The following is an 18,596-nucleotide window of genomic DNA, read 5'->3' as shown; positions in this document are numbered from 1 at the left end:
AAAGAAAATAGCAGAAGAGAATTGCAGATGGAGCACCATACACACAATTTCTTGCCCTATGATTGCTCTCCTATCACCCCTCGGATGTATAACTTGGAATTAAATCTGGCCAGTGGTGTTCAGCCTGGTAAAATGCAGGAAAATGCATAGGGTCCTCACTGACTCAAGGCACTGCTCATATAAAGAGGCACTTTTTGCCATCACTTCTTGATGTTCTTTCTTTTTTCTTGAAATAGCCATCTTTAAGGACCAAAACCAGAGCTGGATAGTCATGCTGCTCCAGACTCTTGATCCAAAAGCACACCTGCTGCTGAAAGGGTAATTCAACACAAATCCACTTTGATGTGAAGGAGAACCAACAACCTCCCCTGTTTTAATAAGACAGCAAAGGCATCAAAGTGAGGAGGCTACAAACACCGTCAGGCCACTCGTACCTGCAGTGATTATGATTTATGAACGGAGGTGATGCTATTCCTTTCATGAGGCTGCCTTTACAAGTCTAAAAATAGAGAGCTGTTTTGGTGAGAAATGCCAAGCTGACAAAAAGATTACCTGTAGTGATGGCATTTGGTGATACTCAAAGAAAAACCTTGATTTTACTGCAGCTGGTGCAGATTTAAAACTTGCATATGTATTTCCACTGAATAGCACTTAGTATGTTTCATGATTTTCACAGAAGGCTTCTTTTCTTTGTAACAAATTTAAAAGCAGATTGAAATATAAGTGTGAAGCTATTGTGTGTCTACCATTTCTGTTTCTGCTGAAAACCATTAGCTTAGAGACCAAGTCCGTTCAAAATTCAAGGCTGTTTCTTCAGTAATGGCTGCCTAACAAATAGATGGAGCAATGTTTAGAAATTGACAATAAATCACTGCTATCCATTTTTTTCACATTAGATATGCAATACTGAGACATTCATGAAGCCTTGGACAATTGTGGCACACAAACACCTCCACACCTCCAAACTGCATCTGTCTGCACTTCAAAGATCATCTTTTCAAACTCATAATCATCAAGTGTCACTAGAAGACATTTAAGGGGCTCCATCCTCAACTGTGTGGCTGATTGTTCTGATTCTCATCTGCATCTAAAATGTTTGTAAGGAGAACAACAAAAAGAACTATGCAAACTATTTCTTTTTCAAAGGTATCTTTGCTCGAAGCTCATAGCCTGCCGGCATTAGAACCCGAGCAGACACCGACCACTTCCTCAGAGCAACAGAAAGCCAAAACGGAGTGAGACGTCAAAGAGGAAGCTTCTCCACCTTTGCACCTCATGTCAGTCCTTGCTCGTCAGCATCACTGTAAGAGATGAAGCTTCAAACCACAGAGGCGGGTCAGGCTGGCTGAGAGTCAGGCTGCCTTTCTGCCATGACGCCCTCACAAACTCCCTCTGATCTCAACCAGAAAAAAATCTCTGAGCTTCACCTCAGAGGATCCTGAAGCGCCCACACCCTTTCCCTCCTTACCTCGTATGATCTCCTCCTTAAATCTCCTCTGTCTGTCAGGTGCACTCACTGTGCTGTCTGGTTTTGTTGCTAACTGATCCCAATACAACAAGTAACATCTCAAAACAACTATGTGACCAAAGTGTATATGATAAGAGGCTCTGCAACTATTTTGTACAATAAACTTAAAGATGTTCTGACACCATTTTCTGTAAATACTGTACACATCCTGCGATTATCTACATAGTGTACAGTATTTTATAATGGCTGTTGTTTGTAATGTATGTGCTCTTTGTATTTGAAAATGTGAAAATTAGCTTTTAGCTATAACACAATACAACAGTGGAGGAATGGTATCTGTATCAGAACAACCCTAAAGTTGTGATATGATGATAAAAAAAAAAAAAAACAGTACAAAATCTGCCATTAGGAATAAATCATTATTCACATCATGTATTCTGTTCTCTCAGCCTGTGTGTCTGTGCCTGTCTGGCTTTAGTTTATACCTTAATCACTTTAATCAACTCGGCTGGTGCAGAATCCGCATTCAGTTGCAGTTCTGGCCATTATCTGTAGCCTATTGTTAATGTTTTAGAAAAAGACAGCAGTAGGGGATGTCAGCATCAGGCAGTATATTCCTAATTATTCTGTGTTTTTGTTTGTTTTGCATTAAATTAACTTTTAACAGGGGCCAGTGTGTACGTGACAGGTGAACAGTTAAAGTAAATGCCAGCTCCTCTACTAATGATGACCAAATAACATTTCTTAACTACAAGACATCTGACATTTGACCCAGTACCCTAACTGAAGACACACAGGGAGGTATAAGTAGGGATGGGATATTATTTGATTTTACTGATACCAATGCTATTATCGATTCTGCTTATTGGTCTGATTCTTTATTGATTCCATTACTGATTTCTGATCAATTTTCTGTGTGGAAGCCTACATGTCAGTGCAACAGAATAGAAAAAACTCAGGTATTCAAAGGCTGCTCTTTAATTTGGAACAGTTCTTGATTCTCATGCCTTTATAATAGGCTGTAATAGGCAACATCTGGAGGACATCTGTCTTTGCCCGCCTTATGCTGCACATCAATTCACACTTAACTAACCTCTAGTAAGCAGGTAACCTAACAAACTATGACAATCTGCTCCGCCCACATTGTGGGAGTATTACAATGTAGTTGAGGCATTTTACACAAGTTGTACACAACTACCGCCTAATATCTTATACCCCAGGAAAATGTCAGGAGGGAATGAAGGTATGAATAAATGGATAACACCCAAGCCTAGAATTCACACTGGACCATTTACTTCTCTCTGCCATGACTCTTTGTTGTTCAAGTTTCCAGCAGTGTAGATGCATAAGGACAACATTTCTCTTATAAGATATATATACTAAGAAATTCCTCTGAGACATGATTCTGATTCACACAATTTGAAACTGGTTTTCAACTGGAGTCATTTCTCGATTCTAGGGACGCAACAGAATCCAAATCTTTTATTTGGAAAAGCACAAATAATACAATGGAAACAGATGTAAATGTAATGTTAAGAGAGTTACTTTTTTCCTTTAACTTTTTATCTAACAATGTTTTATCTACGTATATTTTTAAACAACATACTTCATTTTAATATTTAATACTAATAAAATTTGCATGTATATGTATAAGACTCTAGTTCTGTGAACAGCAGTAAAAATAACACATTAAGAAACATGAACACAGGATCATTGCAATTTATGATGATTTCCTGAGGGTTATGTTTACTAAAGAGTTCCTATTTTTCGATTTAAAACATATTCTTTTGATTTATAAAACATTTTTTCAGTTTCTTATTGCTCAGTGTTCCCCAGTTGTCCCCACCCCTGGGTGGTGGGAGACCTCAGTCCGTGAAACTTTAGTTAGAAGTTTAGTTAAAAATGAAAAGAGAGAGGGAGCGATGAAAGTGCAGTTGAATGTGTTGAAGGCACAATAATTGCATTGTAGTAGAGAAAATAAAACATCTGCCCGATGTAACATGACTTCCAATATAAAGCAGACACAAATCTGGTCTTCTATCTGAATACAGATACAGGACAGATAATTTTGTTGGTTGAACGGCTGCAGATACAGATAGATGACATCTCTGTGCACCTCTACTTGATTCCCATCAAGTTTAACATTACAAAATATTTCTCATTTCACAACATTTGCTGCAGCTTCAAATTATGCCAGGCATCTGGTAATTGTTGCAAGCAAAAAGAAGAGGTATATTAGATAGACAAAAGGCTTAAGGCTTTGTTTGGTTCCCTGCTTTTCCTATCTGTGGTTACTACAGAAACAGGTGGACAGTGACTAAGCTATGAACTGCATAATAACAGCAGTGCAGCAGGAGGGTCATTGAGCTGGAGAGTTAGGAGGACTGACGAATAAGAAAAGACAGGCCACATCATGAGAAACAATAAGAGGTAGGAAAACTGCTTCTTCTTTTTTTTTTGTCCAGGTTAACAGGTGACGTATTCTACGTCATTACAACAACACAGTTAATGTAAAGCTGTTAAATATAAAACTCAAGTTTATTTTTTGTTCACATTACTTAAAAAAGATGCTATGATATATCTTGTATCGTTTAAAATCTGTTATTGGTCAACTTTGAGGACCTGCTCTCACAGTGGACACTCTGACCAACTCTGGACATAGCTGTCCACTCAGCTGCTCTCCTTCATTGTACCGTAGCTGTCATACAGATCTGCATCATGCCTGCTTTGCTTTTCCAAGCTCATCCCTTCCATAATACAATAGTTACAACTGCACTCCAAAACCTAAACATTTCCACTGGCACAGGCACAACACTAAAACAAAATGGTTGTCACCATACAGGTGTTCATTTGTGAAGATGGGGAGGTATTTGAAGAGGTAAAATACTGTACACTAAAGGCTGTAGGATCTTGATTAACAGATCACTTCAGGACACTGAGTCTGAATGACTGACAAAGGTTTAAAGACGGCCCTAGTCAGACAGTAAAGGGCAGAAGCTCTGTTTACTGAAACTGTCTGGAGAAGAAGTGTTATTCTCAATAAACTGTCATGTCCTCTGAGGCACTGTCTGAATAATAACATATCTTGGTTGGTAAAACACACATTCAGACACAACAATTTCTGCCCCACAAGTGAAACTGCAGACAGGTAATTATGGTTGTTGTTCTGTTAATCTGTTAGTTTGTCTGTCTAATAATTTATTTCAGAGGAAAATATCTCTACATTAGGGATGTTACAAGAACTGACTTAGGTACAGAGTTGATGCCAAAATTTTGAAAACATGACAATTTTTTTTACAGTACCAAAGACACTAGTGATGCAATTCTTCCTGACGTGCCAGTTACGTTCCACGATAATGTAAAAGTCCAAAGTAAACATAGATCCTTGGCTACAATCCTGTCTTCTGTCATCAAAATTACAAAATATGATGTGGATGGAATAGAACAGAATAGAATAGAGATTTAAACTGCTGCTGCACTCTAAGTTCAAATTATATTGAAATTTCATCAGTATAAATCACTGCATTTTTGCATTACTTTCCAACATGCTCCCCTAACAGTGTGTTGGGAATAATAAATATCCCACTCAGTCTTTTGTCTGAGAAGCTCAAAAGAGTTTTGTGACACAGACAAATAATAAGAGATGAATGTTATTACTGTATCAAAGTTGGTATTGAGAACCGTGGATATTCACTGGTATCGTATTGACAACTAAATTCCTTCTATCGTGAAATGCCAAGTCTGCACATTCAGACAAGATCAGATGCAACAACCACAATCAAATCAGAATGGTGTTTGCTGATTTCAGCTTAGCATTCAACACAATCTCCCCCATGTAGCTAACTGACAATCTGAACACTCTGCAACTGAATATTGGACTTCCTCACAAACAGACCACAGACAGCTCCACTCTAGTCCTCAACACTGGAGCCCCCCAGGGCTGTGTGCTCAGCCCCCTCCTGTTCCCACTGTTCATCAATGACTGGACCCCCTGACATGGAGAGAACTCATAGGCTGGATTTTGATTAGACTTCGTATCAGGAGTAAATCAGCAGTCTTACACAGCAGTGTGCAGAAAACAACCTACTGCTTGACATCAGTGAAACCACAGAGCTGATTGTTTTGAATAAAGGAGGCAAAGAGGCACACCCCTGTCTACATCTGTGGAGCTGAGGTGGAGCAGGTGAACAGTTTCTGTGAATCTACATCACAGAGAGCCTGTCATGATGTCTCCAACCTGATAAAGAAGGCTCACAAACAGCTGAATTTCTTCAGAAAACTGAAGAAGGCTCAATTGCAGAGTTCCTGTAACTTTTTTAGAGGAGCAACTGAAAGCATCCTGACTGGGTCAACACAAACAGGCATGGGATGTGCAGAGCCTAGGACAGGAAGACTGCAACAGGTGATTAAAACCACCCAGAAGATAACTGGTACCCATCTACCAAGCATCAGTGATATCAGGGAGGTAAGATGCCTGTGTAGAGCCCAGAGGACACTAAAAGACAAAACCCACCCCAGCCTGTTCATCCTGCTGCCATCAGGCAGGAGATATATCCACTGCTGTGCCACCTGACTATTTTTTAAAAAATTTTATCTCTTCAGCCAATCTAATAAATCAATCAAATAGAGAACTACAACAAAACCTTGTTATATAGCCTAAAATTCAGTTTGTTTTATAATAGAAGTGGTCAGTTGGTGACTGATGAATCAATCACTAACCATATGCATGGTGTGTGCAATCTTAATTCAAGGTGCATGGTTCTTTTATGACTTATTTTTAAAGCCACCCACAGTGGCCCCAAACACACAGTGGATTCAGAAGCTCACAGCACTTATTAGTGACTTGATACATTGCTGATGACCACACATGTGAAGGAGGGTCTCACAAATTAAAGTACAAATTACATACTGTCTAGCATTATACAGCGTTTGTGAAGCAAGAGTGTTCTTACACACAAACACACACTTTTAGTATTGTCTGTCTCCAGCTCTTGCTGTGGCCAATTCACACCTGCAGCACAGGCCGAACAGACATGGGAACACCTCAGATCAACCTGTCTGGTCTCATCTGAAACAAAATTCACACACAGTTGTTATTCTGAAGTGTTTAACGGTATTCTATGAAAGCATATCACAACCATACTTAATTGAAGTTTCTCTGCATGTCTAAATCAATCGTAAATGTCAGGCGATTGAATTCAAGTCTCCTCAGTCAGCTGCACAGATTCAAAAATGAGCACAGCTGAAACTCAAAGACAATAATACAGGCTTGGCAATATGGCCACGGAGCAAACAATGCAAAGCCTCGCAAATAAACACAGACTGAGATGACTTCCACACCAAGCCAGTGAAATCTAGAAACACTGTTTACCAGTTGACATGGACATCTTTTCACTATAACTGTCCTTTTTTTGGTGGACACCAAAACACCGTGTCAGAAGGAAAACTGAACAATCTCTTTGTTGTCTTCTTAGCAATAAGCAGAAGAAAAGGGTCAGTCACAGCTCAGTTATTCTCAGAGGGTTTAACCCGCTGCAGCAGATTAAACCCTCTGAGAATAATTATGTTTTAATACATCTGAACTCACTGCCATGTCTTATCATGTATATCTACAGTGGAAACTTCTCATAGTGATTACATCAGTCCAAGTGAAACTCACCACTATATGCATATGATTATTATAACTGTTTTGTTTTGTTTTTTTACTTTCTCTTTATTATTTGAGCAATGCCTACTGAATTGGCATGTGTATGCATGATGAGATTGAAATTGTTTTTATAAATTTTGTTTTATATATTTTTTATATTTATGCATGTTGCATATTAATTACATATTGGGCAGTGCTTTATGTTGCTTTTCCTTTAGTAAATTAGATGCAAGTTCTATTATAATACACCCATCATTCATTTTTCCTTAAAAAACATATTCATCCGTTCTAAGGCACTTTTAAATCACAATGTTATGATGGTAGTGGACAATGATCGTCAGGCATCATCCATGAGTCAACTCTATTTATTACATGAAAATAAAGTAATTCAATCAATATTTTCTGAATTTTATCGACTGTTTCATTATTATTTTCTATATAAATTAAAATGTTGATCATTTTCTCAAGCAATCGATTAGCTGTTTGGTCTATAAAATGTCAGAAAATGGTGAAAAAAGTTGTTTACTCTTTCCTGAAGCCCCATGAGACATCCTGAAATGTCCTGTTTTGCCCACTACCCAAAGGTATTCAGTTTACTGTTGTTGTGATTAGTGGTTTCCACTGTATTTCTACTTCTGTTTCTACAACTGAACCATATAAAACCAGGATTTCCTGTGCTGCTGAGACCTGGATCAAATTACTAATTTATGACTGTAAAGACAAAATCAACATTAATACAGGTTAGTAATACCTGTACTGTACCATCAACATTTAAAAATGAGCGATCACAGAGACAGAAAGTTGTCCCTCTCGACTTAACTGCTACGCAGCCCTCAATGGTGTCTTATCTCACTGTTTCCCAAGAGTTCAGTTTTTTCTTGTCAATCTAAAAACACCAGATTGGCTTTTTCGGTTTTATCCACTTACTGTAAGAGACATTTTTTTTTGAAGCGCTCAGTTTCTGGGCGTGAAAAATGCCAATTTAGCGTAGTATATGGATGGCCAAAGCAGAATGACACAGACACTCTGAGAGAAGATGTTCTCTTACCTTTATGCAGATAAATTAGGCCACTGTGTCTACTCTCAGCTGTCTGTCACATACAGTCACTGGCCAGACCGGCATCAATACTAGCCTTGAGGTATTGTGTGAAGATTCATGTGAGAATTATTTTTTTCTCCATTTGACACTTATTTACAAATTCCAGCCAATTTAAAACAGCGTGTCCTTCGTCCTAGTGGAGACATGGCAGGAAAAAGAAACAAGCCTCAGGAGAGAAGGGCCTTTGGAGTTTAATCTCCATTTCCATCTCTTCAATCAACTGCAGCTGAATAGAGATGCTTTCAATTAAATGATGATTACTTCCTTATCACTTTTCACCATCTAGACATTTAGGTATTTTTCCAACCAATCATAAGGTTCCATAATGAAGGATGACAAATTAATGAGACACTTACTATGCACAAGTTCTACCCCTTCCTCTTTTTCTATACCCATCTAACTCGTGCAGTTTGATGGGGGGAACACAGTGTACACAATGAAATTCAAACTTCCCTTTGATTAAAGGCAGTGAATTCTGTCCTGAGCTCTGCAGCCTCTGAATTGTATCTTGTCAGCCCACCTTGCCCCTCCATCTCTAGGATACAGTGTTTACTGAGTGGGTGCCAGGACAGTGAGGACACAGTGTGATTGTACATACAGTAGGTCCAAGAACAAACAGGCTACACCATGAATTACAATGCTGGAAGAAAACAAAATGCTAAGATATGACTACACTTGAAACTCTGAGACTCAGAGTCGGCTGAAAAAACATGAAAAATATTTATTAGTAAAAAAAAAAGCAGTGTCTAGGAAACAGTTGAGTCAAGAGTGTCCTACGAATGGATGGATATAGATAGTTCAGGAAATTTATACTTACATAACAATTGCACTAATAAATGTAAAAAAAATATTAGAAAGAACTGCAAATCTTATTTTAATCTTAAGTGAATTCTTTATATATTTATTTTGTTTGAAAACTTTGTCTTATTTCCTTCGGCACTGCGGTCAAGAATGGACTTTAGGTTATGAATGAGTTGGAGATCTCCTCCTCTTTAAAAACAGCCTGGCTTTGCATGAGTCAAAGTAATGAATCATAAGGACCTCTAAGAATCCAAAGGACAATCATGGACACAAAGGACAATGCAGGGTAACCCAGCATGTAATGGTAAGTGTTTCACTTGACCTATGATGATCCTGTCTCTTGTCCCCTGGTTTGTCTCTTCTATTTAAAATTAAATTTTAAAACTGTAGGAGAGTCTAAGAGTGTGAATGTGCTTATTCATGTTACATAGTTATCTGCAGATCATCTAGTATCAAAAGAAAGCAGTAATAAACAAATATTCATTTTTTTATTATTATGAGGAGGCTTGAGTAGGGCCACGACCAATAATCGATTCAATTATCAATAAATTGGCAACCCACCCCCAACAACTGTCTGCCAGGTTAAGAATCACAATGTTAAAAAAATACTGTTTGCATAGTAGATATTATGGTTGAGGAGAAAAGGAGGTTTCAGGAACAATGGATCAACTATAGGTTACTTTGTCAGACCTCGGGGAACAGATAAAGTGGTCTGCCTTATTTACAAACAAGTGAATTTTCTGCTTTCAAACAAATTTCATGATGACATACAATTTCATTTTCCTGATGGTTAACATTTGTTTGCAAAGTTCAATGCGGTGCCTGTTTGTTGTATTTAATATAACCAAAGAAGGTTACACTTCTAATTCTTAACTGGTGACTATTAACTGATTTTATTAGCAGACTTCATCAGCTGTTCCATGAATGGGAAAAACTACTAAATGAAACTTGGCTAATAAACTGACTCAAAACCAACCATGCTCAAAAGAGTATAACCAGGGGACTTACCACTGGCAATGGATCCCAAGCTCATAAACTTATGGTATGTTTTTTTTTTTACTTTTTGCTAATTAATTATGTCCTTCCAAAGATCCATACACTAAAATGGCATCAGAAATCCTTAATTCATGACTGTCTCTGGGCCTCTCCAACAATCAATGATCTTACTGTGGAAATGATTCAGGTCGACAGTAACCAACTAGTGTAAACAAATGGCTTGGCATGATGAATAGACTGTTGAAAAATGAAGCAAAGCTTCCCCAGCAGTGTTGAAAAAAGGAGGAAGCAGGAGGATACTGAAGTAGTATCAGCTGCTACCAAACTATAGAACAGCTTCTTTCCTCAGGCTGAGATTTCTCAAATTATCCTCTACACAAGAATTTTAAATATTGATACAAAACTAATGTAAAAAAAAAAAAGCCATAGTCAGTAAATACGCCTTTCAATACCACAGCAAAAAGAAAAACAATCTACACAGTGGTGGTACAGAAAGGTCAGTGAACACTGTTTTTTCTGTCTGAAAGTGAAGCCTGAGTTGAATCATGTTTTTATAGCTTTGGTACTTTCAGTACTATTAAATGTTAGGATTGTATTGTTTTTAAACATGTGGTATTGAAAAAGTATTGATATTTTTTAACAACTGTACAATACACCATAAATAAAAGTTTATTCAATGACTGCATTATGCTCAGTTGCTCAGGTAGCCCCTGTGTGGGACAGTTTAGATGATCTCATCTACTGTGTGACATCTCAATCAGGACGACCAGCTAAGAAGCCATGGCTGAGATCTGGTAATTTAACCTTTATCAACTTAAAATCTCTAAATGAGGACCACATTCAGGGCAGCTGCTTGTCTTGATCATGTACCTCACTACAAAGCCCCAAATACCCGCACAGACATTCTCACTTATTCTGGCCAAACAGACCCCTGTTCAGGTTGATGTTAGGTGGAGCTGTACTGGAATTACATGGGGCCACCAAAGTTCCTGAGCTGGCTTTAATCAGGGCGGCCATTTTAACATGAAATAGTAGGGAAAACACAGGTGTTACCATTAATACCATAATTAATTTTCCATTCCATTCAGAGTCAGGGTGCTTCAGTTATGGATGTTGGCTCGCTGGAAAGGCTCTGCTACACTAAATGGAATGGGACTTTAATTAGTATCACTGGTAACAGCTGTGTTTAACCAACTATTTCATATCAATATGGCTGCCACTGAAAAGGTCTATAAAAAAGATAAAGGTGTAGCTACTTCAACACTTACAGGTGCTACAAAACTAATAGGAGGGTCAGACGAGCACATTGTGTACACCCACACAGTCCTCAGAGGAGTTTAATCTGGCAAAATAAGTGAAGACAGCTGTGTGGGCGGATCATAGGTGTGCACATTCTTTAATGAGGAGGGTAAAAGTCATCATGGATATTGCTTTGGGACCCTGTAGAGAGAAACAGAGACATGTGTGTCTATATTTGAGCATGTATGTACTCACCCTCCAATTTAAATGGGCCCCACGATAGCACAGACAGAAGAGATGATATTCTGCTACCCAGTTAGTAATTATATTCATATTACTGTTGATTATTTATCAAAAATCTCATTGTGTTCATATTTTGATAGAGCACCAACTAACTATCTAACTATCTAACTTACACTGCATTCCAGACACTTCAAAATTTTCCAAACGATTCATAGAAAAATAGTCCCACAACAATGGCAACATTCATGGAGGAGCACTTGCAAATGCTAAACAATTAACAAAAGGCAACATTTACCTGTATTTAATTAAAGTAACACACTCTGTCATATAATAAAACCCGATCTGCTGGTAAATTGATGTCAAAATATGTCAACAATGTTATTAGGCAGCTGGTTACAGTTTATTCTTCTGTTTTGTTTATAAACACAAGGAGGGTGCACTGCTGAGCGATCAATAGTCTATACACCTGCCAAAGAAATTTGTCACGGTCGGCCATGTTTTTTGTTTATGTTTGCAGCTGTGCTCAAATGCTTGGAGGTCAGAAGTAGAAAAGCAGGAACTGAGCAATTCTGGGACTCGCAAACACTTTGGTATTTTGTTTGGGGGTGGCGCCTTACATGGCGGATCACAAGGAGTGTTTTGTGCCTGATCCGCATTGTTGTCAGCTCGCTTTGGGTTGTCTCGTCACTTTTTGGGATAAGCAAGCCAAAACATAACCTAAAATTTGTTTAATAATCTAATCTTTGCCCCAAATTAAATCTAAAGGCCTCATGCCTAACTGTAACCTGAGGCCTTTTCTTTCTTTCATCATCAGCTCCTTGTACTGCTGGCTCAACTGCAGACGGGACTAGACTTCCCTCTAGATTTTCAAATGACTTTTACCTAACTGTTGATCAGTTCTTAAATTGACCATAATAATGTTATAATGTAAAACAGAAACTAAATAGTGTTAAAATATATTGATAAGACGGACTGAATTATGTCCAACAACAAACACATACTAAGATGTGGGGTCTGTATTCTGAAATCTGTGAAGCATCTTGCCGAAATGGGCTTACAAGGTGTACAAATATCAAATAAACCTATTTCATATTATATGTGTACATCATTCAGTCTAGTTTGCCTAATTTTCTAAGCTAATAGACTATACTTTGCCACTCAGTCCGACTTTTTTCTTGCACTTAGCACCAGCTGAGATGGCCTACACTGCGTGTACTACTGCGTCCCCAAAATCACGCTCATCGAGGTGAAACACCAAGTTCTAAGGGAGTCCTGGGAAATTCCGACCTCTGACTTTGACTGGAATGCAGCAGGAATCAGCAGTGAGGATCCTTATTTTCGTCTGTTCTCCTGTATGTGTGAAAGAACTACTCAGGGTTTTCTGGAGTACGTATATATTGTGTGATATTCATGTTGAAAACAAACAACACTCCTCCGTTAATGCACAGATCCTGGCACCTTTTAAGAGCCTATCACTGATTGCACACGGTAAAGATTATTTCAGAGTGCTGTGAGAAATCTTCGGCGGCTAAGAGACCACTGGCTCTGGCAGCAGTCTCTTGGGATGTCAAAGCACAGATTCAGAATACCAATTATACTGTGTGAGCCAACATGTACAGTGTTGTCACGGTAAAACCACCTCTACTGATACAGCAACAGTATCACTAACCATCCGCTGTATTCCAAATCGTTGACTGAGTATGACTAAAGAGGACTACACCTTTTTTCACAGCAGCCATTTTGATATGAAATAGTAAACACAGGTGTTACCACTGATATTAATTAAGGTATGGTTCCAATTAGGTTAAGGAGACTGAGGGTGCTGCTATTGTAATTGTTGGCTCACTGGAAAGGCTCTGCTACACTAAATGGAATGGAACCCTAATTTGTACTACTCATATTTTGACTGTATTTATATTATTCTTACCATGATTTTGTGTACTTGAACATACTTAAGTTTCCTCCATGTTAGAGTCACTGTTCACTAGTCACGGCCATTCAAACTGACTGACTCATTCACACTTATGTCTGTGTCACTGTGTTGATGACATCACGCACACACAAAATGGACATTTCGCCCATGTAAGATGCTTATTCGTGAAATGCAAATGCGTCACCAATAACGCCTCAGAAAACAATCCTCCACTTGCTCAAATCCGTCCAAATATTAGTATCCAATAATGCAGCCAGTATCAAACTGAAGACCACCATGGCTGGACTGGTTTTATCATCTACGCTCCCTGTGTTCATGCCCCACATGCCTATTTGAATTTGTACCAAAATGGGAAGCCTTTCTTGATCACAGTCACCCCTACAGAGACATAGCCTGCCAACTTCCTGACTAATGAGTCCAGCTCTGTGATTGAAGCACTTTAGTTTGACTACACAGATATTCCTACCGCTGTGCTGATGATTTTAAGGCTGAACAGTAAATGAGCATTGTCACTTATCCTGCACAGAAAACTTTTAGTATGCAAAGGAAAAACATCAATTGATAGTTAGATTAACCTATTGAGGGGTGTGTATGAAAATATCAACACACTCGAGTATCCTAATATTATGTTTTGTGTTACTACATCGATTCTCAAAAACACTGTATTGTGTTAATGTGATACATGCAAAGATTTGTGGCAGTGGTCCATGTTGTGTTTAAACTCTGCTAGACGGCAGTGTTGTGAACTATCTTCACTGCTCTGATTGCATTAAAAAAGTAAACCTTTAAAGCTATAATAGTAACATTTCCGTATTAAATGTCAAAAGATGCTAGACATGTTATATAATTTGTTAAATTGTGTTCTTGCACTATCCCAAATGTTTCCAACAATGTTCAAACACTGTGAAATCTATTATTTATTCAAGGTAATGTGGTTTTCCTGCTGGCCATTGCTAGCAAGTTTCTAGTTGCTATAATGGTATGGTCCATTTGAACTGAAAAGTCAGAATATCCGAGGTCCCAGTTGAAATTTCAACTAGAACGCCCCCTGAAGAAAGTTGGAGGGACCTCACCAACCCTTAAAATCCAATATGGCTGCTCTGTGCATCAGCCATAGTGAGAATTATTTATTAGCACATATATATCATTAAATTGTCGTGCACACTAGAGCTGGGTATTGGTACTCAACACCTTTAAAGTATCGACTGAAATAACCCAAGACCAAGTAGTATCACACTTCTCCAGTCAAATGATACCACCAACCAATCTTTTTTGTACCCAGATCTTGATTTTTTTTTAATGATGCCCTAGTACACACAGTACTGTTTGTGGACATGTTGTTATGGTGTTTGTATGTGCAACATACTGCAGAATGCATTGTTATCAAGCACAAAAAAGTTTTTTCCAAGTTGTTGTTGTTAGATAAATGTAACACAACATAGATTTCTGGAAAGCACAAGATATGTTAGATAAGTCAGTCAGCGAACATGACTAAACATAATATGGATAAAAGTTAACCTTGTCCATGAACATGAGGTGTTGCTAGATGCAGGAACAGTTTTTTTGACCTCTATGCCAGGCACGCCTCGCCAAGTGAAGATGAAGTTGTTGGATTCATGGAGATTTATGGACATTCATTTTGGACACTTGCAACACTTTGAACACCAGTAACTGTGAGCAATAAATAATCCATCAAAAGCAACAATTATTAGCCTGTCTCTGCTGCCTCTTAGGAGTTTTTAGTTTTAGCCTTAGCTGTTACAATTAGATTAAAATATAGCAATATATCACCTTGCTTATAATATCACAATATATTGCAGTATATTAAATCATAACTCCTGTATCGCGATACGTATCGTATCATCAGATTATTTCCAATACACAGCCCTACTACTGAGTGTTGTAGAAATGCAGTAACAGACTAAAAATAACATAAAGTAACAACATAAACAAGCCGTTCCTATGGGAATGTTTTGGTGATGGTGGGCTGTGAACACACACTGTGGACACTGTGGACATACAGACAGAGTGAAGTCAACATCTAGTATATCTGACAGCCAGCAGTCACTCTATGATGCTTAAGCTACTTAATACACTCTCATCTCTCGTTTCTAAATCCGCCGCACCTGTCAACTAATTACGCAGGAGGGGTTCCCACCAAGCTGGAGCAGCAACCTTTCAAATATCGGCCTAGCGTGACACCACAAACGAACACACTGAGGTGAAAACTCGCCTTTTACACGCATGCAAAGCTGTCTTACCTGTCATAACTCCATCTACTGTAAGACATGCTCCTGTTGCTGCTGACTCCCTCCATGTCTCCTCCGGTGGACTGGATGGACTAGACTGGGATGACGAGACGGTAAAAAACCAAAAAGACACTTCCTCTGTCCGCGTCCTTCCTCACTAAAACAAACACGGACTGAAGGAATCGCCGTTAAGTGAAAGAGCAGAGAGGCTGTGCAGAGAGAGACGCTCTCTCTCCTCCGTACGTGTGTATGTATATACGGACTATACCACTACGGAGAGGGGAGCGCGAGCTGTCAGATCACCGTGCACGCGCGGATGCTGATGCATTTCACACACGCGGACTCACGGGCCAACGTTGATTAATGTCACTGACAAAATCCCCACTGACTGTGTCCCGCGTGTCAATATCCTCCACACTTCAGCCTGATTAAAAAAGCCCGTATCAATGGATCAAACTGTGATTTGTTTATTTTGATTATTGGCAGGTCATGACTGCTTGATAGCCAATAGCAAACACTGTACCTTTTCACTCATTTGCCGATCGATATGAAATGCGGATAGAGAGTACACTCTTAGAAATAAAAGTGATAACTAGAACCATATAGGTTTCTTTGGCTTTGGTTTCCATTAGAGTTATTCACTCCATTTATGTTCCAGAAAATCTTTATACAAACCAATTGGTGGAACCAGTTTCACAAGATGAATCATGAATCAGTTGATGTGGAACAAAAAGAGATTGGAAAACAGAAAAAAAAAAAAAAACGCAAAGGTACTAAAGAGTCTTAATCAACTACGCTTTCAGTTATTTGTTAGTTGCAGGGGGAAAAAAACACTACTCCAAAGTCAATTCTCGAGATAACACCAAATGGAACTGATTTAAGAACTAGAGCTGAAACTCTCTATGGTGTAATGGTTCTATCCACAATCTTTCCATCTTCTCAAGGCCATTTTCCACCAAAATAGCTGTGGTTCTTGAACTGGTTCCATTCAAATTTTTTGGTACGGTGGTGCTGTAATGAACCAGCCCTCATTTCCACCAGTTTTCAGTAGAACGGCTGTAGTCAAGAACATCATCACCAAAGGGCGTTGCAAAATGCACAACGACCTGTACAATATAAAATGCTCACTTTGGTTCCCAAGGACAACCTGCTTTTTTTGGTTCCAGCCTGGGACCAACTTTTCGGGTTCTGAATACATTTTATTTTTGTTGGAAATGCGCCAAAAGGCTCAAACTTAGGTTTGTTTGTTGGTGGAAAAGGCCTGTAAGAGAGCTAGCTAGAACCCACTCAGGGGGATCTAAAATTATATTTTATAAGGCTCTCATCTATAACCTCTTCTCTCCCGAGGATTCTATGAAGAAGAATATTGTATTCTACAGTTAAAGCAAAAAGTTATTGAATCTGATAAACTGTATAATGTGGTATAATGTGGTCATCTATCTTTTCAGCCATTTATGTTTCAAGTACCATGCTTCCACACCCATGCTTTCAACAGTCCTTGAATAACTCTTTTTTTAGAAACAGTTGGTTCCAGGTAGAGCTTCAGCCCTTCAGAAAAAGTCCCTCTGGAACCCTTATGTGTAAAAGTGTTGCTATGCTGTAGCCCACATACACAGCTGCTGAATGAAACTGGATGTGTGCAGGACTGCGGGGGAAATAATTTGCTATGGATGTGATTTAATGCAAATCAGAACAGCCCTAATTTGGGTATTTTTCACAGGCACACTTGGTCATTGCTTGTTGCATGCAAGTTAGGACTGCTGCTTCTCTGGTTCATTAAATGGATGTATGCACAACTGTAATTTTGTGTCAGCGTGGAGATGCTTTGAAACAATCACTGGGTGAATCAATCCAAGAGATGAAAATGGGGGCAAAGGGCATGCAGGAAATCCTCCAGAGCTGCCATTTCGACACTGTGAGCCCCAGTAGCTTCCATCCAGTATCTTTAATCGAAGCCAACAAATGAACATAAAGATACTGGAGCTGTGGAGGTCCTTTAACCTTCCTATATGTACCTTATTTTCTCTTCCCTATATTTAATCATATTCTGTCTTTACTGCAGCCAAGACTGGAAGATACTATAATTACTATTATGAATAAATTTTCCCTTTCCATGTTCACTTTTATGAGGGAGCAATGCTTTGATGAACATTACACAGCATTTGAAGATGAAGGAGGCAGGTCAAATAAATATATAACATCGCCAGAAGATCTGATAGTGATTTGGATTGTTGGTATTTACTTTTCAATGAGTCACAGTCACTAAAATAGTTGTGCTTAATAGTAGGACAAATGATATACTGACAGAAACAGCTGTCTGCTGGATTAAGTCCTGAAAGGTAAAAACTGGAACTTAAAGGGAAAATTTGTCACGTTTCATGTGGATGTCCGGTCAGTGCTGATGGTGAATGTGGTCAATAGAGCATTGAATTACTCAGTGCTCTATTGACCAAGAAAGCTGGATTCAGCTAATACTCTTCTAGTGTGCCCTCTGGAGAAAATGCTGTTTTGCAAGATATTATAAACCTGCAGCAATAATAGTTTTGATAATCACGACACAGATCATAAACAGACATTTCTACACCAGAAACTGATGCAGCTCATTACCAAGTGCAAAAGATGCTTTCACCTCATTAAAATGTGTCTGCAGGTAAATCTGATGACTTGATAAAAGAAGCATAACACTAAGCTACAACTGGCGGTCGATCCATGATAGTTAGTTAGATGCGCTGATTGTGTGTGTTTGATTAAAATCCCCCGCTCCTGCCTCTCCCACTGCTCTCCACGTGGCCTGAGGATGAGTGAATGTGGGGAAGTGGAACTACAAATAAAACACAGCATGGAAATCCAAGCTGAAACAGCCTGTAGTTCTTCCTTAACACCAATGGCATCACTGTGACATCGCTGTGACATCGCTGGAT

The 18,596-nt window shown here is 38.8% G+C and overlaps 1 protein-coding gene across 1 annotated transcript in view; it reads right to left on the bottom strand.

Annotated features, from left to right (window-relative positions):
• The window catches only part of tub (TUB bipartite transcription factor), a 67,613-nt gene extending 51,775 nt beyond the window's left edge, over nucleotides 1-15,838 (bottom strand). The window contains exon 1 of the mRNA XM_084716698.1: nucleotides 15,688-15,838. Within this exon, the coding sequence (XP_084572824.1) occupies nucleotides 15,688-15,743 (56 nt within the window). The 5' untranslated portion in view covers nucleotides 15,744-15,838. The remainder of the gene's footprint in view (nucleotides 1-15,687) is intronic.
• Nucleotides 15,839-18,596: the final 2,758 nt, after the last annotated feature.

Source organism: Lutjanus erythropterus, chromosome 1, assembly GCF_056507025.1.
Source record: "Lutjanus erythropterus isolate fLutEry1 chromosome 1, fLutEry1.hap2, whole genome shotgun sequence".
NCBI lineage: Eukaryota > Metazoa > Chordata > Actinopteri > Lutjaniformes > Lutjanidae > Lutjanus > Lutjanus erythropterus.
Note: the sequence above shows the minus strand (reverse complement) of the source record. Positions and strands in the feature narration are given on the sequence as shown.